The sequence below is a fragment of the Arctopsyche grandis genome, chromosome 13 (genome assembly GCF_051622035.1).
Source record: "Arctopsyche grandis isolate Sample6627 chromosome 13, ASM5162203v2, whole genome shotgun sequence".
In the NCBI taxonomy this organism is placed as follows: Eukaryota; Metazoa; Arthropoda; class Insecta; order Trichoptera; family Hydropsychidae; genus Arctopsyche; species Arctopsyche grandis.
In genome coordinates, this window is record NC_135367.1 from 29,236,749 (window position 1) to 29,257,892 (window position 21,144).

At 36.5% G+C, this 21,144-nt stretch overlaps 2 protein-coding genes across 3 annotated transcripts; one reads left to right on the forward strand and one right to left on the reverse strand.

Annotated features, from left to right (window-relative positions):
- The first annotated feature begins 3,275 nt into the window (after nucleotides 1-3,275).
- LOC143920696 (zinc finger protein-like 1) lies at nucleotides 3,276-9,552 on the forward strand. Its single transcript, XM_077443634.1, has 6 exons — nucleotides 3,276-3,749; nucleotides 5,774-5,885; nucleotides 5,971-6,164; nucleotides 6,247-6,547; nucleotides 6,895-7,021; nucleotides 8,707-9,552. Exons 1-6 carry the CDS (start codon nucleotides 3,648-3,650, stop codon nucleotides 8,891-8,893), a joined length of 1,023 nt encoding a protein of 340 aa, XP_077299760.1. The 5' UTR covers nucleotides 3,276-3,647; the 3' UTR covers nucleotides 8,894-9,552.
- Nucleotides 9,553-13,606: 4,054 nt separating this feature from the next.
- Nucleotides 13,607-20,096, reverse strand: LOC143920697 (CLIP domain-containing serine protease B8-like). 2 transcript variants are annotated; one of them, XM_077443635.1, is made up of 8 exons: nucleotides 19,837-20,096; nucleotides 19,475-19,722; nucleotides 17,741-18,583; nucleotides 16,197-16,305; nucleotides 15,937-16,118; nucleotides 15,744-15,848; nucleotides 14,588-14,740; nucleotides 13,607-14,396 (listed from the first exon to the last, which is right to left on the reverse strand). In XM_077443635.1, the coding sequence occupies exons 2-8, from the start codon at nucleotides 19,563-19,565 to the stop codon at nucleotides 14,230-14,232; spliced, it is 1,650 nt and encodes a 549-aa protein (XP_077299761.1). In that variant the 5' UTR covers nucleotides 19,566-19,722; nucleotides 19,837-20,096; the 3' UTR covers nucleotides 13,607-14,229. The 2 variants fall into 2 exon arrangements, with proteins under 2 accessions (XP_077299761.1, XP_077299762.1); XM_077443636.1 differs by having other exon boundaries at nucleotides 19,847-20,019.
- Between the last annotated feature and the right edge of the window lie 1,048 nt (nucleotides 20,097-21,144).

Consider the following 21,144-nt stretch of genomic DNA (forward strand, 5'->3'; position numbering starts at 1 on the left):
TACTCATTTTATAATTAGTGAAAGTATGCGTATTTTAGAAAAGATTTTATGCCACAAAATACGGATAAAGATAAGAAAAGTCGTTTAAAATATGGTACCGGAGACGAATATTGAGAAATCTCTAAATGGCAAAGAGGATCAACAAGGGTATTGTGGCAGAATTTATGTAAGGACATCAATATTCCAGTCGCAAGAAGGAAGAAGATTGGTAAAGTTTCGGTGTTTTTATTTTTATGATTTACAATAATTAATTTTTATTTTCATTTTTCAATTAATCATGCATGTTCGGACGGTTCGGTGATTACTAGTCAAATGTGAACCGGTCACAGGACAACCGGTCGCTCTAGATCGGTCACACGTGATCACCCGTCACACTAAAACTGGTCACGAGAAAACTGGTTAACCGATTTTAGGGTGTGACCAGTTTTCTCGTGACCAGTTTTAGTGTGACAGGTGATCACGTGTGACCAATCTAGAGCGACCGGTTGTCCTGTGACTGGTTCACATATGACTAGTAGTCCGTTTACCTTTCAGACGCCAGGCGTTCTCAGTGTGATGTAGGGAGAATGAAAATGGCGGGAGATTATACACAATGAAACAGGTTGTAACTCTGTAAGCAACTGTATTTTAGATTAATGATACAGAAAGGGGATGAAAGAAGGGGAGGGGGGGGGGGTTTGTGGGAGTTTGTGTATCAACAAACTTGTGGCGTGATTCTATTTCTAAGTCACGATATAAAGAAGGAGAATATTGTCGCAAGGCAGCCCCCATTCAACGACACTTGCGTCACGTCGCGAAAGACACCTTGCGTCAAAATTGGTCGAAAAGTCAACTTTGACTAAAGGTGTCGTTGAACGTCATGCGACTGTCGCACAGTACGTTATTTCATACAAACAATATTTAATCGCGTACTGTTGTAAAGAGTCACATCGTTCTGTTGTCACATAGTGCGGTCAGACCTTTAGGCAGATCAAATCAGTCGGCTACATGTCGTTATCTAGCAATATTTGCGAAATTTATATCGCAAGAGGACTGATAATTATGAGATATATAACGACCGGTAATTGGACTATTCGTCACATTGGGGTGGTCACAAAGACAATTTTTGCCATGAAAATCGCGAATACACAATATTTGGCACTCGAGTTATCGTTAGTATTTTTGCGTAGGGGTGGGTGGAGGATTCAAGTAAAAGGCCAACAGTCGTTTCACAGCATTTATTGATGATTAAGGAGATACACGCACTGTCACTGCTCAGTCCAGAATGACATGATATCGCCTACGTACCGCCTTATAAAGGGTAGATCTCTCAGGACGCCTAATCTGTTTACCTGTTGTATAGTCACGTATTCGGATATGTATTTCCCCGACATTGGGTCTCCCCGTACCGATTCTGAGAAATAACTTATAGAACAGGTGGTCGAGTGAAAGGTTTCGACCGTTTCCCGGCCTATGGAAATTCAGTTGAGTTTGAAAGAGGATCGTTTATTTTTGTTCAATTTGGTACAATGGTTATTGTATTGTGGCGGGTCGCTTATACGACATGGTCGAGTTTGGTTGCCTTCCTGCGAGTGGGAACCAACTCGGCTGGGTTCGGAGAGCCACTTCTCACTCTGCCTTTAGCTGTCATATAATAAACACGTGCATTAACATGCCAGTCGTCTCATTCGTTCATCCTCCATAGTATGTACGAAGAGGTTTCTTCGGAGATGTGATCTAGTTGAACTCTAGAGGCTCACTCTGCCGGCGAAAGTTGCTGCGTTGCTTTATAAACGTTTTGGGTTGAAGTGTGTTGTGTGCACATCTTTTGTTCTTGGTACTCGCGCTGCCCTAGTTATGCTGCAAGCGTGGTTTTATGGGTTCATACGCCTGGACGTAGTTCGTGGTTTTTATGGGTTCAGTGTGTTCTTCCTTTGTTTCCCAGACACGTGTCGACCTTTTGACGAGGCGAGCGTGTGCCATGCGTTAATGACTTTCCTGGATATGTGTCGCAGTGACCTGATGAGATCATTTCAGTTGTACTATATGCCTACAAACTATGGAGAGATGAACGAATGAGACGACTGGCATGTTAATGCACGTGTTTATTATATGACAGCTGAAGACAGAGTGAGTAGTAGCTCTCCGAACCCAGCCGGGTTGGTCCCCACTCGCAGGAAGGCAACCAAACTCGACCATGTCGTATAAGCGAGCCGCCACATCACTCCCCCCCCCAGCATCAGCGATACCAAAATTACAAAGAAACAAATTTTACAAAAGAAAAAAAAATATTGTTACACAAAGAGAAAAAATTATTACGTGGGGAGAAAAAAAATGTTGACGTGGGTCATCCGCTGTGTACATAGGTGTACCGCCCTGAATGGTCGGTAGATTCGAGGGCGGTGACGTCGCGAGCAGGACGGTGGGTGGTCCGATGGTCGCGCGATGCGATGCTGCGGCGGCGCCGCTCTTCCGAGGCTGATGTCGGTTGGTGGGGCGGCAGGGGCATCGATGTGGTTGATGATACTCCGAGCTGGACTGTGAGTCGTTGTGGCTCGTGGAGGTGTTGTAGCGCTACCGCCCGTCTCGGCGTGACGACGCTCGTGGGGACGGACGGGGCCTTGATGATGATGATGATGATGATGGTGCTGAGGTGGTGTATGTCTTGTGGTGCTGGATGACCGTTCTATGTGTAGTGGATCGCGCATGACTCCACATCCAGCTGTCAAGATCGTCGTCTCATTCGCTCCCCCATTTTTTAAAAGCACCTGTTGTCGACGTTGTGGCTGGACGTCGGTAGGTAGGTAGGTAGGTAGGTAGCCGTGTCTGCTCGTTTATTGTCACCCGCGGGCCGCGACGCGTGTTGATGGCGATGGGGGCGCGGCGGGTAGCTTCTCCCGCCTGACTCGGCGAGGCAGGGATGAGCGGCATGGGATGAGCGGCATGTTGAAATTGATCGAGGCTGCGTGGCTCGATGTCGGGGGTCACCAGTATGGAGAGATGAACGAATGAGACGACTGGCATGTTAATGCACGTGTTTATTATATGACAGCTGAAGACAGAGTGAGTAGTAGCTCTCCGAACCCAGCCGGGTTGGTCCCCACTCGCAGGAAGGCAACCAAACTCGACCATGTCGTATAAGCGAGCCGCCACAAAACTAATAACGGTCATTGTTTAGCCTAAATGCACTTAGAGTCCAGATATAATCCTTGGAAGTAAGTGCATGCACTTAGTTTATCCGATAACAGATATCCGTTGGTCTAAGTGCAATTCGCTCAATCCGCGGCGTACGTAACAGTATGATGGACTTTTCGGCTGCCAGATGTTCCGTTATAGAGATTTTAGTGACTTTGTGACGAGTAATTTGTGACCAGTAATCACCGAACCATAACGACCCGCATTGAATATTTTAACCCAAACTATAATCAAGTTGACAGCATTGCAATTGGCTGTCAGTGAGCCGAGCGGCAGTTGGCAGCAGTGTGTCGACGTGCCGGCCGTCTACTGTCTGCTCTCTACACACTCTCTAGTGTAGTCTGCTATCTGCTATTTGCTATCTGGTGTTTGGCGTTTGGCGTTTTCGTTTGAGGTTGAACGCACGTCCACAACACACGATTCGCGACAGCATTTGAGAGCAACGAACTCCGCGAGACGGTTCGCAGTTCGCGATGGGTCTTTGCAAATGTCCGAAGAGGCGTGTCACCAACCAGTTCTGCTTCGAGCACCGAGTCAACGTCTGCGAGCATTGCATCGTCACCAACCACGCCAAGGTTCAAAACACGCACCCCTCCCTCACTCCCGCACTCCCGCACTCCCTGTCTTTCTCTTTCTCTTTTCCGCACATGCATGTGTGTACTCTTCGCTCGATGACGTGGCTGTCAAAGTCATACATTTGACATGTATGCCACTTTTTATAAAAACAACAAACAATTCTTTTTGCACCAAACTCTCTTATCAATTTTCGATATCTTAAATAGTGAGTCATACTCGATGTGAACAGTGATTGTTGTTTATACATGTGTGAATTTTTTACTATTTATTCAACACAGTTGTCTTTTGATACATAAAGCTCGCTACTACGAAACATGCAGCTTATGATTACAGATAGACTGGTTTGAGCTGGAATTTTTTTTCTTACATTTTAGTAATAACCTGCCAAATTTTGTTTGTATACATTTGACTTTCCATAAATATAATTATTTATATTTAGGTCAAATAATTGACATGTCTGGTAGTAAAAATGAAGAGATAAAGAGACGTATGAAATTAGGATGGAGTGCATTTGGACGGATGAATGCTGTTTTTAAATCAAAAATGCCACTCTGCCTGAAGAAAAGGATCTTTGATCAATGCGTTTTGCCAGTGATGACGTATGGATGTGAAACTTGGACATTGAACGCCAAGATGCTAAATAAAATCCAATGCACTCAAAGATGTATGGAACGCTGTATGCTTGGCATAACGAGGAAAGACAGAAAGCGGAACACGTGGGTGAGAAATATGACAAGGGTAGTGGACATAATGGATTGAAATGGCAATGGGTGGGTCACGTAGCTAGGAGGATGGACGAAAGGTGGACAAAAGAAGTGCTTGAATGGTACCCGAGAGAAGGCAAAAGAGTAAAAGGTAGACCGCAAGGAAGATGGGTGAACGAAATTAGGAAAATGTGCGGAATGAGATGGATGAGTGTTGCGCAAAACAGAGACGAGTGGAAGCGTGTTGGGGAGGCCTTCATCCAGCAGTGGATGGCGAATGGCTGTAAATGATGATGATGATGATGATGAAATCAATGTTAAAAATAATTTTCTACAATATATGTATGTATAAAACGAGAAATACGTGCTGATACAATTAATAGTATGCTATATAACTTTTAAATTTCAATTTGTTTAATAATTTATGCAATAATGTACAAATTGTAATTCAAACATTACTAAGTATCCGCTTATACTAACACGATTATAGTGTGATTATGAAACCAAAAAAATATTACTTTGTATTTTAAATAAAATTGTCCGGACAAGTCAGTATTTTCAGTACAAAAAAAAAACGCTTAACCCTTTGAATGCTGACTTACGCCGATCGGCGTTTTGTTGACAAGTCCATAGACTTGCAAAACGATTGTATATTGAGCACTTATAAAGTAAACAAGAATACTACCTGCTAAGCCTTTAGAGTTAGCATTGAACATGGATAGTATAATCGTGTCATTCATTTTTCAACGTTTATAAAGGCTTGTTTACACTGGAATTTCTCAATTTATAACCATAGCAGAATTACCCGATGGAAATCCCTAACTGCTGAGTATTTTACATTGTGGCTTGGAATTTAAATTGTGAGCATTATATTTTAACAACAATGAAGAAGATTGAACTAGTTTTGGAAAAATACAGTCATTAATAGACTTGTTTTGTTTATTTTATATTGTTGCAAGATATATTAGAGAGTGTAATCACACCTTTACAAAACTCGAAATCCTCTGCGGTAATTATCTAGGGTTTGTTTGGATTAGCTACAATTTTTATACCTACTTTCTAAATAATTCTTGTTGAAAATGCTGGCGAAATTTTCAATATGGCGGGCATTCAACAGAAAAGACGTCAGCACTCAAAGGGTTAAATTTGTAAAGAGAATAATAATTTTTTATTATTGAGTAATTCTCTCTGATTGCCGTCAGAAATAATCCAAACTCATTATTAGAGTTGCGAAACGAATTCCTTAATACAAATAAGTTTTATATAGCATTTCACATACATATTTACATATATTCATACTTTCTTTAATGATTTTTCAGTGCATAGTACAGTCATATCTACAATGGTTACAAGATAGCGACTACAATCCAATATGTGAAATCTGCACAAAAACGCTTGGAGATGAGGAATGCATCAGACTCACATGCTATCGTAAGGTTTTTCAAAACATTACGATACAAAATCATATGAAAAATGGAAAAAGATTAATATAACATTTGGTCCTTGCAACTTTCAGATGTATATCATTGGTCATGTTTGGAGTCGACGTTCCGATCGTTGCCGAGAACGACCGCACCGGCCGGCTATCAGTGTCCGTCGTGTCGCACTTCACTTTTCCCCCCTTCGAATTTAGTTTCACCAGTGGCTGATGTGCTTCGCGAAAAACTTGCCGGGGTTAATTGGGCACGAGCCGGCTTAGGTTTACCTCTCGTATGTATACCTATAATATGTATATATTGTGTACATGTTTACTTTTCCGATGTACACTTCATGAAGAGTGTGTTCGTTCCAGCTAGGTGAAGACATCGACGCAAAGTCGAGTACAATATCCCGTAGCAGTTTCTCCGGTCTAGACAACTCTGGAAATCAGTACGGATCTAACGGCTATTCTCTCAGTAGTAATTCGAGCATCGGTGGCTATTCGAATCATGGAGATTCAATGGGGATGTCGACACCGCATAGGGCGACTCCCGTCGGAGCCAGTGACGATGAAAGCAATCCGAGAATAGCGAACGGTCCCCCGTATTCCGTAGTCCAGGTGCAAGATGACAGCTCCATGTCTATGTTTGGAAATAGGGCCGAAAATTATCAAGGTATTATTTGTGATAGAATGCGTGGTTATATTTATGTATTGTATTTTATTTTTACAAACCTCCTTTACGTTTCACTTACGATTACAATTCAGAGGACAATTTACCTCTTATCCGATCGTTTTCATACTTTGCCATATTGCTAAATAAATGGATCTTCTGCCATTACGATAGAGATAAAATATCGTTTAAGACGCGTTTGAAGTTCGAAGATTTTAAATCTGGGTAACGTTTATGTAGTCTTTAATTTTATACATAGATGGCGGTAGTAAAATAAAATTATTGGTATTTTTATTCAAAATAATAATTTATATATCTTAATATTATTCAATGTTACATTTGTTATGTAGGTGGTCAAGTGTCTAGGAAAGTGTTCGAGTCGCTGAATCAAAATCGTCACACTAGTTCGAGGTTCGATTACGACGAAGATAAATATAAAAGAAAATCAGCACTCGAGAGAATCGTCAGGTGGTGGAAGTGAGTACAACTTTTCAGGCGAATAACACATCGGTAGAATCACTAAAACTACTGTCGTCTTGGATGTTATTCCTCTTAACTGAGTTGTAAATCGCTTAAACCAGCGGTTCTTAACCTTTCCACCGCGTACGACTATACATGTCCTAGCGAACATGCCCTCAGCGCGCGAGACACGCATAGATGTCTTGGAAGTTCCAACCTGTATAAGAGCCGTCTATAGTGTTAAAATTTTATAACTTGGTTGAAAATATTACTAAATGTATACTTTACCAAATTCAATAGATGGCAGTAGTCCAAAAAAATAAATATAGGTTGTAAAATTAAAAAAAAAAATTACAACCTATATTTATAGTCGAAAACGCGATAGCAAAATCCGCAAAAAAGCAGCCGCGTACAGGGCATGTTCGCTAAATTTGGTGACGCGGGCAAAGGGCTAAACTTATGTATGAACCCCTCTTGAACAACGGTTTTTTGCAGACCCATTACCAGGCTCAGCTCGGCAGATTGGATTTAGCGCCCCCCCCCCCCTTAAATTTTTAAACAATAAATTTTATGTTGAAGAAAAATATATTAAGACAAAAACAAAAAAAATTATTAAAAATTTTATTCCACATAGGCACGTTTTATATATAAAAATGAATAAAACAAAATTAAATACCTATAACTATGAATAAATTCGGTAATGAAGACATTAATTTATATTCAACAATGAATTGAATAATTTTATCTCCGATATATTGTATGTTTCATATATACATATGTTTCAGCGGTATTTTGTGTAAAATATAATTACAAATTACCATTTGTACTGACGACAGTTGCTGTTTTACAAGTTTTATTCGTGATTCGTTGATATTTGACGGTCAGCTTCCTGCGTTCCTCGTAAATTATAATATTTTACAATCAGTATTGTTACTTTGAGTAGAAAAATTAAGTTGAATATAGAATGTTTTATAAGTTCAAATAAAATCAAATTATTATTGTATCAATTTAATAATCAAAAAAAGAAAAATGGGGGTGCCTCACAGCGCCCCTTGTTTATGGCGCCCTAGGCACGTGCCTACACCTGCTACACCTTTGAGCCGGCCCTGCCCATCACCTCAACCCTTACCATTTCACCTCGTTCTTGAGACTTAATTTGTGGCTAAATAATCTCACTTCGTTTTATTAAATACTAGTAAAAATGTATCGTTGGTTATTTAAATAAATAGTCTTGTATGGACCCAGTTTAAAAAATGCTCGCTTATACAATATCGAGCCGGAATCTTTCATGAAAAACCACCCCAAAGGGTTGTTTTTCACACAAAAGTCGTGTCTTAAAGTTTTTTCGTATATGACTTATTGAACTAAATTACAAAAAAAAAATTCTACATCAGGCGACATTAGTGCTAGTGATTATCTAGATAAATAGAATATACCTATCGATGAACTGTCTTTTAATGCAATAAATGTACAATGGGTAGTCAAAATATAGAATATCAATATTTCGAATGTAAAAAAAATCAGCGTTTACTTGTATTGTTCGAATATGTAGCAAGAGGTGGATCACTCATTGGCTAGAATGATGTTTTCGGTACTTTAATTAAAATTGAATATTTTGCGTTTGTACAATTCGAAATATTGATACACCCAAATGTACCTACATATATTTATTTTGTAATAATATTCGATTTTTTTATTCATAGGAATACTTTGTCACCCGTTATGAAGAGAAGATCTATGGGAAGGAGGAATACGATGGCCATCATACTCGTTCTATTCGTTGTGGTTACGATATTAGTTATAATGGCAAAAATCGGCAGAGCTTCCATAGAAAATGACCCCGCTCTAGATCCCAAAAACAACCTCAATATTATCGTGCACGACGGATGATTTAGATTTCTCGTAAGCCATGCATTATATGTAGCGATCTCTGGGTAGTTAGTATAATATATATATATATTCGTTTCTATTATTTAAATATTATACATACACATATACGTTGCGCACATGTGATCAACTCTTCGTACATTCCAGCACCGGTTTAAATCAACGCAGTTGTGAATTAAAATCGAAACTATTTTGTATTTGTGTCTGTATACTTTGTACCCAGAGATGTAAATTGTTAATAAAATATCTGTTTTGATCAATCAATTAAACACTAGGGTGTAAATATGTGACCAATAATTTTATACTAGGTTTTTTTTTTTCCTATTAAACTTGACCGTTTAATTGAATGCGTTTTTCATTCCACATAACATCCTGTAATGCTGTAATGTTGGCAAATATTTGAATAATTACAATACGCATCTAAAATGCATTTATTTATATAGTATTAGGTTATAAATTGTTATATATTCAATATAATATTTTATTTGCAATTTATATACATACTTATAATGTTTGAAGCTTATTTTTAAAGATTATTTATTTGTCATTGAATGTTTTTATATATATATACACACACATACATGCGTATAAAGTATAATAAAATAACGATGTATACTCAAAAAAAAAAATAAAAACAAACACTTTATTTTCATTAAACTTATAACATTCTATGTTTACGGCTGAATTCTGTCGAGGATCCACTTCAGGTAGTGATCGACTTTTGTATATATTGCAGGTGCGTTTCCTCCGCACATCGTTGTACCAAACGAAACTATTCCGTACAGGTAATACTTTGGAATGCCGCTCTCAGCATCAACCTTGAATGACATTCGAAATTGTACGTTTTATTTGCCAACTTTTTGTATTCATCACATGTGTACGTACTTTCATGAGAGGTCCTCCGGAGTCTCCGCCACACGAGTCTTCGCCGAAGATTCCTCCGGCGCACGATTGACGCTGGCTGAGTTCTGCGCTTTTGTAAAATGCGGCACAAACGCTCAACGGGACCAGAGGGATCTTGAGTGTCTGCAGTACCGGGGCCAGCGCCTGTGTTGACATGTTTGTTATGCCCCATCCGGCCACCTCCATGATTTCTTTGTCAGTGGTGTTGAAAAGACCATGCGGGAGACATATCGGAGACACCCAACCTTGACGGTGGAAAGTGTGAATTAATTGAATATGTTCAACAAGTAAACGAATTAAATTCAACAAAATTACCATTGTAATTAGGTGCATGCTCGAGACGGAGGAGAGAAATGTCGTGTGATAGCTTAGGTTGGTTGTACTCTTCGTGTACGATCATTTTTATTATTTTTATGTCTTGGACTTCTTCTGCACACACTCCGTTGACGCAGTCGATTAATTTGGATTGATCGTACTCTCCGAGTCTGACGATTTTTCTGGAATATTTTATTTTTTATTTTAATTTATACCAACAGGTACTCCCAATGCGCCATCCTGGCCAGAAACATTGTACATTTGATACAAATATTATTAGTATTATATACATACATATCAATTAATATCCAAAGAGACATCTATGGTCGAATTTGTAAATTTGCAGCATTTTATACAATTCGAGATTGCTGAAAACTCGAGATTTTGCGAGAAAATGGGTATGGTTGCCAATTTGTTGGAACCGTTTCAATGAAAATCAGATAAATTGGCAAACTCTGATAGGAAACGATCGACCTGGAGTCACAAATCTGAGGTCTGGCCAGCAGAAGCCAGTGGGATTTGAACCAGTGACCACTCCGTTCACAGCATTACATACTAACCACTGGTCTATTCTGCTAGTTTGTAAAATATTTATGTTTATATATGTTACAGTGAAAGCATATTTCAAGTGAAAATATACATATTTTCACCAATTCCTATCCTAACCCTTAAATAATACCAACCCTAACAATCTAATCTTAAATGAATAAAACCAACCCTGAAAATGTTACCTAACCTAACCACTGGTCCATTCTGCTAGTTTGTAAAATATTTATGTTTATATATGTGGTAGAGAATCCTGACAGGTGACGCTGTTCAGGACCACGGTTAGGATGAGGCGGTTGAGGTGAAGACCAAACACATGCGTTTTCAGGTTGTTTATTAAGATGATACGTGCAGAGGTTTAGCGACCAACCGCGCGGAGCACAGGTCCAACTGCGACTAACCATTACATCCCTGCCTCTTCTCACAATCAGTCGTAACATACCCTTTCTCAGCCTTAGCCCATACATCAGCCTTCGTTAATTCCCTACATATACATATGTTACAGTGAAAGCATGTTTCAAGTGAAAATATATTTCCACCAATTCCTATCCTAACCCTTAAATAATACTGTGGCGGCTCGCTTATACGACATGGTCGAGTTTGGTTGCCTTCCTGCGAGTGGGAACCAACTCGGCTGGGTTCGGAGAGCCACTACTCACTCTGCCTTTAGCTGTCATATAATAAACACGTGCATTAACATGCCAGTCGTCTCATTCGTTCATCCCCCATAACTGGTGACCCCGACCCCGAAGCGAGCCGCCACAATACCAACCCTAACAATCTAATCTTAAATGAATAAAACCATCCCTGAAAGTGTAACTGGTTATGATTTCACTGAAACGTCAGTGAAAATATATTTTCACTTGAAATATAATTTCACGGTGACATATACACATGTATGTATTCAAAGCGTCATCGACATGTCTACAAATAAATAAAAGAAGATCAAGAAATTGAGATGGAGTGCACTATTCCAAAAAACCTCTTCTATAATTTGTATATAAAATTATTATTTTGAAGAATAATTTTATTTTACTACCGCCATCTATGTTTAAAACTAAAAACTGGATAAACGTCAGGCACTTTTCAGAAATTCAAATTTCAAACGCGTCTAAAACGATATTTTTTCTCCATCGTAATGGCGGAGGATACTTAAGCTTATATTGATGACCAAAATGAGCAATATGGCAAAGTATGAAAACGATTGGATACGAGGCAAATTTTGAAGCTAAAAGGAGGTATGTAATATGTAAAAAGGAATACACAGATCACTGTGCGAAGAAGATAATTTGGGATTAATATGTCATTATGGATGTATAATGAGGAGAGACAGAAAGTGAAATGACTATAATAATGGACATGGGATGTGTTTGGCACCCATGAGAGTGTAAAACGTTACAATTCAGGTAAATTTGGTAAACTTACAAACTTGTTTCTTGCTCTTTGACGCAATGTGCTGCAGTCAATACGTATAGTTTACTGATGAGAGATCCTCCACATTGAAAATTGAAATCATCATCATCGGCTGTAATTTGATATGTGTATTATTTGACTGCAAGTTATTTACAAGCAATATGTGATTATGTATAAATTAGAGTTTCCAATTCGAATATATTCAGCCTATTTTGAACTATTCGTTATTTGAGCAATTATTCGTGAAATTCTAATTAAATATTTTACAAATATAGAATTTTTTTAACATAATACAATTTTATTTTTAAATCGAAATGTTACTTTTTCTCTTTAATATATGTGGACTCCACTCATTTTAATTATTTTGAATTAATATTTCACACTGTTTTCTATTGTTTAAAATTAATTGAATATATTCGAATAGTTGGAAACTCTTGTTTAAATAGGCATTGAAATCTTAAAATAAATATAAGCATTCCCTTTTTTATGGAAAGAAATAATTTTAAGAATTTTGCATCCTGGAAACTTATTTATTTTAAAACGACGCTCACCATAACCGAGCAAAGCTATCCAAGGATACTGGCCGAGGGCTGCGTTTTTGCCCCCAATAATTCTGTCAGCCGTGCTCTCTCCGCATCCTTCCTCCGGGTCTTCAATGAGTTGCCAAGCCGGATGGTTGGCGATATTGGGATTCGTATATTCCAGACTATCATCGTCTTGGGCGTTTTTGCTTTCAATGGTTTTGTTTTTTTTGTTTTCAACCGTCTCGGGTAGGCCAGTTTTATCTACAGTAGTTTTGTTTTTATGGATCGTGTTAGTATCATTAGTAATCGTTATAGTGACTTGGATTTGATCGATTTTCTCTTTTGAATTTATAAACGATCGTGATAATTTTTTAATACTGATCGTCTCTTCCTCGTGATGTGCATCATTTGTTCCCTCGTAACCCTCCGTGTACGTCGGCAGCTTTGCGTGATAATCCCAATACATTTTGGCTTCTTGGGGAGTCATGGGTTTTAGGTCGTCGACTGGTATGGTTTCATTGTTATTGCTGTACATTTCTTCATTCAAAATATCTATTTATAAGTAATGAAGCATAAGGATTACTAATTTTAACGCGATTGATACACACACACATATGTGTAATATAAAAATATGCTATTTACCAATATAATTGCTCGCATTGAAACCTATGCACGTAGCGACTAATATAATTAGTGATATTTTGTTCATTTTGTTTCCAACTACTCTCCAGAAACCACTCAGTTTCACTTCTGAAGAAAATAATTTAATGTTAACTCTGCAGATTTGATTTTGAATTACCAATTGCTTTATATGTATATATACAGTGAGTTTTTTTTATATTCCATTTAATTTTTATCACGTGAAAGATACAGATTATATATTTGTTCGTTTATATAGAGACGCAATATTTGTATTTTAGATATTAACAAAAGTTACTTCAGTATAATTGTTTATAAGTGACTTTGAAGTTGGAACATTCTTTGATTTATTATGTCGAAATTAAAAATCAGTACAGCCTGTGTAAGTCTAATTTTTAATCCATGAAACGACCCATAAAATTATTTTCATTCGCTATAAATTTTGCAATTTCTTGATTTGTTATGGGTAAGGTTTTACATCTGATCTACATACACTCTTAAATACTAAAACTCTTTCATAATATTTATATTTCAGTATATAAAATATTAATCGAATTGCCCAGTGTTTATGATATGAATGAAAAAATTCATAACAAATTTGATGGTTCAAAATTAGACAACCAACCATTAATTTTTATATACATACATGTTTGTAGAAAGTAAAAGAGAAAAATAGTCAAAATAAATACGTACATACATATATAATTCGCACACACATTTATTATAAAAAAACTTATATAAAATCATAAAAATTGAGCAAATTCAATGCGATAATTACACTATCACATTTATACACTTAATAAGTTATATTATATATTACACAAATTCGTATTCTATTTAATGAAAAGTTCACCACACAGTGGCACTTTGGTCTTCACTTAACATCACCTTAAGCATTACAATATACATATCTACGGTCAAGTCGACCGTTCCGCACCGAAGATCAGGTCTTTTAATCCTTGTTGATATAAAAACTCGGCATTCAAACACCGATCATTATTATAACTGTATCGTATCCAGTATCCAGTCTAGGAAAGATTCCACTCTGGTGTAGACTCCTGGCAGTGCTGCCGTACCGCAGCGCCGAGGACCAAAAGATACTATTCCAATTAACGAGGCTCTACGACCAGTCTCGGCTTCAAAGAACAGAGGTCCGCCGCTATCACCTAAAAGCAATGAAAAATATATTTGAAGCATATTATTAACGGCGTTACCGATCAATTATATTATGATTCGATCGGCTACAATGCAATTCCGAGAGGCGATAATTTGCAAAGTCATGCCGAATACGGTGTGAAGCTCGTGACTGAATTTTTTTGTGAGCTGTGCATGGAGGATTAAATTTAGATTATAATACCTTCGCAAGCGTCCATGTTTTCGATACCTCCAGTGCAAACTTGACTCGTTGAAACTGTTATGTTGAATCTTGTTCTATAAGTTTGTATGCATTGTGTTGTGGAGATGATGGAGAGCCTCACCCATTTTAGTGTTGCAGATCCGGCCATTATACCTTAATGTAAAGGGGGAAATACTTTTAGCAACAAAAATAAGTATAGTGAGGACAAAAAACACTGTATAATAATTTTTCAATGATGCTCTTAACACATTGTATGCGGGAAACGGAGATTACAGTCTTTAGCGTTTTGTTGCTTGACAGCGAGAGACTGTAATCTCCGTTTTTTTACCCATGCTCTCCGACTGTAATTTCCGTTGAAAGAAATAGACAACTAAACTAACCTTTATTCTATACAACAAAATTTTTGAAGTGAGAAAAATATTTCCACCGTCTTAATTCTAAAAATTATAGCACAATTTAAACCAAAATAAAATTTTTACTAGGGTTACCAATCTTTTTTATACAAAAAAATTTTGAAGTGGAAAAAAAATTCCATCATTTTTAGGCTATAAATGATAAATGATATAAATCAGCCTTCTTATACAACAATTTTTAAAATGTAATATTTTAAATTTTGCAATTATTTATATCAATGGTGATGGGAATTTTTTTAGATTTTTTTTGTATAAAAATGGTTGGTTTCCCCTTTTTAAAATACTAATCGATTAATTAGAAGGCTTTAAAGCCTTGTTTAAACAGTCATTAGAACTTCCATTTTAATTTTATTTGATTCAGTCGATAGTTTTGTTCAATTTACAAACATTTATAAAAGATTTCATAATTTTTTGAAATTTTCCATTTTTTGAAAATTTTTATGATTTGTGCCCGCTACACGGCAAGGGACAGTTACGATTTCGCCCGCAAGCAAAGTGTTAAATTATTAAAAAAGCAATTCTTGTAATGTTTGTGAATATTGGCTTGAAAAATATGCTAAATATTTTGATGAAATTAAAAGGTTGATATAAAATTTGAGTAAACAACATAAATTACTATGAGTTTTAAAATAAATAAATTATTTTAAGATATTAACATAAAAAATTTTTCTAACTCAGTCATTGTTAGTCATTGTTAGATCCAAAAATATGTCATCAATCGAACTTACTGCCTGCAAATTTACCTGTATTAGTTGAACCCCATCCCGCAACGATAACTTGTCTGCCTGTCAAATTTTGTACTCTTTCAAGAGTGTCTGCAAAAGGTAAACACAGTGGACTCACAAACCCTAAAACAAAATACATATGAAATTTGTTGTTCATTTATCCAAACTCTATTCTATTTTTTTCTATTCTTATATATAAAATATTACTCACTGGTCACGGTGACCGGAGTTGTGAGTCTCACTAGAGCAATATCGTTGCTCAATCTGGGATTGTTGTAAGTGGGATGAACGAGCACCTGTTCAGGTGAGAAATCTTGCGGTGGGTCACCACAATCAGTCCCGCTACAATCCGTATCGTTCCTGTCATCTAACTCTCCTAATCTGACGGTGGTTCTGAAAATATATTGTACAATGGTTAGACATATTGATACAGTTATGCCAAGACGGCTGAAATTTCAATGAACTACTTACAATTCTAAACTCGTGGGTAAATTGGACACGCAATGGGCCGCTGTGAGAACATATCTGCGGCTTATCAACGTGCCTCCACATCTGTACAACGGGTTTGGGCTGCCGCTCCCTGAAACGAAACGATGCTAATTGAAAATTTGCAACAGTTGGTCGATGAATGACAGATGGTCGATGGGGTTTTCTTTCCTTTTGATTTCGTGTGTGTCGAATTTGGGTTTTAGCCTCAGTTCTCATTTTCAAAATGATTTCGTACAATTATATGATTTCATGAATATTCTTCCAATTTAACGAAATTGAATGAAATCAATGAAAAGTTTTTGTTCATTAACTGTATTTTTTAAGCTATAAATACACGCATAAATATATGCTATCCACACACAAACATGCTTTAAAAAGTTTTGCAAAATAGTGCATCTGAAGCGTTTATTTCAGAAAACCATTTAAAAATAAATGCTTTTAATTGGTACAATTATTTCAAAAAACCTTCTATTAGGAAAAAGCATTGTTCTAAATTATAAAATTACGAAAAATTATTGAATATTGAAAACGGAAGTTAGGAGATGATTCGTAATTTTCTTGGCATGTGGAGATTTTTTGTGCATATATTAAATAAAATCATCTTTTGTGTATTTGGGCTCAATAAGGTTCACCACTGCTGGTCTACATAATACAGATAGAAGTATGGAATCGTTTTAATGACACATTTAGAAAGTTGCAGATATCAAAAAAGTACTCATGATGGTTAGGTCCATCATGAGTACATGAGAGAATTTCGAAATATTAATTTAAAAAAATTTAAAATATCATTAAAAATCAACTGAAAAACAGTTATTAAACATGAAACAGATTTCAAAAAATTCTGACTTGGCGAATTTGCAATATTAACATGGAGAAGTTCATAAAATGTCTTTAAAAGACCTGATTGCAAAATTTTCAAAATAAAATATAGGCTAAGAAGGACATTTAAAATTCGCAAGCTTATTAATTAATTGAAAAAAAAATCTTTTTACATTAAATAAATTTAATTGAAAAAAAAGGGGTAACTTTTGCATGGGGCCAAATTTTTCTAGTTACGCCACTGAATTGTATAGGTATATAAATATATTGTGTAGTAGTAGAAAATATGTAACTGGAAGTAGACATATTTTCACACAAAAACTTGCTTCAATTTTTTTTCACATTTCTAATTTCCTTGAAACAAAAACTGTTAAAACTCGTTCACTGACCGACTGCCGCTCTAAAATTTACTAAAAATTTAATAACTAATTAGATGCAACGTTTTGGCGAATATAAAAACAGTTCACGCTAGCGTAAAAAAAACTATAATTCAACTGGTTTTTGAGTGAGGGGTGAATAAAATCACTTTATATACATATGTAAGTATCATTACAAAAAACAAGTTTCGATCGTACGGTGAGTATTCTAATATACATATAGGTACCCAAAACATATTTTAACTGACCTTGAAATGGATACAAATGATTCTCACATTCTTTTCGCAAAAAGGATTGCATTTAAATCGCAATGACTGCAAGTGAACTTACTTCTGTAGCCGAGTCTGGCCATCCAGGGATAGTCTCCAAGCTTGGCATCCTCGCCTCCGACTATTCTATTAACCACGGTGGTGCCACAAGTTTGAGTGTTCAGAGCAGTCCTCTTCGTGTCTCTGTTTTCGTTCGGGTTCGGAATGACTACTTCGGGTTCAACTACTGGCGCTGGGATAGCCTCTGTAGTGGTTGTGGTTGTGGTTGTGGCTGGAACTGTCGTCGTTTCTGGCACCGGAGGAGGAGTTTCCAGAGGAACAGTTGTTTCGACAGGTGGTGGTTGCGATGGAGGTCTATAAGTTGAACGTCTTGGGTAAGTGGGATAGTTGGGATAGTGATTGTAGACGCTCGGTTCACAATCATGGCCATTGTTCCAGGTGGTCGGAGCTTCGGTAGGCGCGTGACTCCAGTGTGGAAAGCCATCACTATCCCAATAGAAGTGGTGCTTAGAAGTAGCACGTTCGTCTATATTGTAGGTTGGTTTCCTGTTACCGTATGCTCTCTTTTGCTTGTGTTTTTTGAACACCAGATAGTCGGTGAAGAGTTTGCAGCAGACGTACGGGGTGAATCCGCTAAAGCCGCACGTGAACTTTCTCACTAGGTTCACATCTTGTCTGGAGTAAGGTTGTTTCTTGAAAATAGAATAGGTCGCAGGACAGTAATGGTAGCCAACACAGTCACATTGCCCATAGCTTGATGACCTATAGTAAGTATTGAACAAGCGTAAAAGTGTATTGTCGTCTGCAGACCGAACGTCGACCGAAGTTTCCTCTGAATTTTGGTCTGGAGGTGGTGTGCTATAAGTCTCCTCGGAATGTGGCAGTTCGTAGCTTTCGTACCAAGCTGAAAATTTAATTGGTTTTGATAAAATAACTAATAAAAGGATTTATTGGTGGTAAACGAGAGCATGATTAATCGAAAATAAAGCTCCCACGACTAACATATGTATTATGTACGTATTTAGCAGAATTTTGAAAATATACCTATAAAGCATTAACTGGAATAGTTTGAATGAATTTAAGAACTTCTGGATGCAATGGCTTTAATTAATTTTGCCTAAGGGGAAATTTGGGTGAACGTGGTCCAGGTAGACAGATATCCAAGAACCGGCATTTTTATTACCTGCACGTTTGCAATCTACATATGCATATGTATAATAAGACGAATTTGGAGAAGAAGACTATGCTAAATTCCTAATGATAATCACCGAGTCTGTAAAGCTTGTCTATAATAAGCTATTAAATGCCGGCTTTAACAATATTGTAGAATCAACATACAATGTAGATGTATACATGAACTTATTGTTCAATGGAAAAACAAGCTTAAGTTGTTATGTAGCAGATAATTGCATGATTAATAAAGTTTTGGACAATACCTAAAATCATTCATTACATAAACCAGGATTTCAAAATTAACTTTTAAGAAACAATTTACAGAAAATTTTTTCGATTATTTTATACCCGGGGTTTTTTTTGGCTCGTCAAACAGAAAATTAGCCTTCGTGTTTATTTTATCTACTTATATTTTCGATAGTGTCAAAAATGGTTAAGGGTCATCTCGATTCGACTGGATGATTTTGTAATCCAATCTAACATTGAACTGGTCAGACTTTTGAACCTTTTATCTTTTTTTTTTTTAATATATGTAAACGATTGCGTTTTTATAATAGGTACATTGGGTTTTAGTGTTTTTCATGTAAGATATTATTATACTATACGTATGTTGTTTACTTACAAGGATCAGCTGAACTGGACAGGACGTGCACAATTAGAAGAAGCACTATAATCGAAGCTTGGCGCTGAGCAAAGTCCTTTCTAAAGCCCATTTTTAGCACTAGTTTTTTCTTTTTTTTTTTGTTAATTTCCGAAAAACTTAATTCACATGGTTTAATCAATTGCACTTTCACTTTAATCGATTCTAAATTTTCACTTATAACAACACAAATTTCATAATTCCTCAGGACGGAAACCACTTCAAGTCACCTGAAATAAACAATAAATTTTAGTAAAATGTTTGAACACTAAAGAGTTAAACAATGTGTTAAGCCAAGTAAGATTTCACGACTAAATTAGTTAATTTTTAAGTGCTACTTTTACATGTCATTACTGGAATAGTGTTGCGAATATTGGTCACGTCCGATTTTCGCGGTTTCCGAGCGTTGAATGTTGCTCGGTTCGAGGTCTGGCCCCGACAAGTTCGGTCAACGGGGGATTCCACCGTTTTGCGTAAGAAAAGGCGCGTATTTCGCTGCCGCCATTGTGAAATATGGCCGCCATGTCTCGAAAGGACGTCCGGTAAATCTTGAAATTCGTACGTCAGGGTGAGTCAACCCGCTACACCGAATTTCAGTACGAATGATATAAAATCTTTTCAATATTAGAACTTTGGGCCCAATATGCATTCATATGTATTGTACATACATACTTATACATATATGGGCGAAAACACACAGCAAGGTACGTGGCACGTGGTTTTTTTTAGATACTTTTAAACATGGGGAAAAAATGTGGCATGCCCAGCACAAATTCATGGCACACCCGTCCCAAAATCATCCCCTGGAGTGTTTTCGGTAAAATTGTATCCTTGTATATATCGTTGCTTGACAGTGATCGATAACGGTATATCCCATATTTGAAGAAATGTAGAAGAACACCCACAGCCAAGCACACGACGTGCCGTTCTTACCTGTGTGATTTCGCTCTAAATGTATGTAGCTTTCAGTAAAATAAAATAAAATCTACATAGTTATGAGTGTATAATTTAATTTTCCTAACTAAAATACTTCCATTATCAATGAAAAAGCTATATAAACTTATATCTTCAACTAACTGTTTTTGACATTTAACAATACAAAGAAAGATTAAAAAAAACATACGAAAAACTCTGTAAAACAATAAATCTATTTTTGACAATAAAATTTTATAATTTGAGAACGGTTTTAGAAGTTCGTCATATTGGGGATTATTATAGAAAGGTTTTTAACTTTTAATAAAGTTAATGCCTAGTTATTAAGCAGCAAACAAATCAAAAGTAAAACTCGTCAATGTTTAATGTGAATGTATATGCAAAATTTATTATTCAATGGAAATGATTAGCTTTTCCATAGTATAAAAAAAATGTTAAATAATTTAATTAATAAATTTCGAAAATAGTTATCACGGTATTCATTTGTTTGCAACGATCTATTTTAGGTTATAATACATTTTGTTTTGACATTTAATAATTCATAGACAATTTGCACTCAAATTTCTACCATAGACATTACAATTATAGAGGATTTATTTTATTTTATTTTATTTTATTTATTTAATATACTTGGAGAGGCGGCAAAGCCGATAGGCCCAAGGGGTTTGAACAAACATATTTTTACAGATTATCATGTATGAAATAAAAATGAGAAAAAT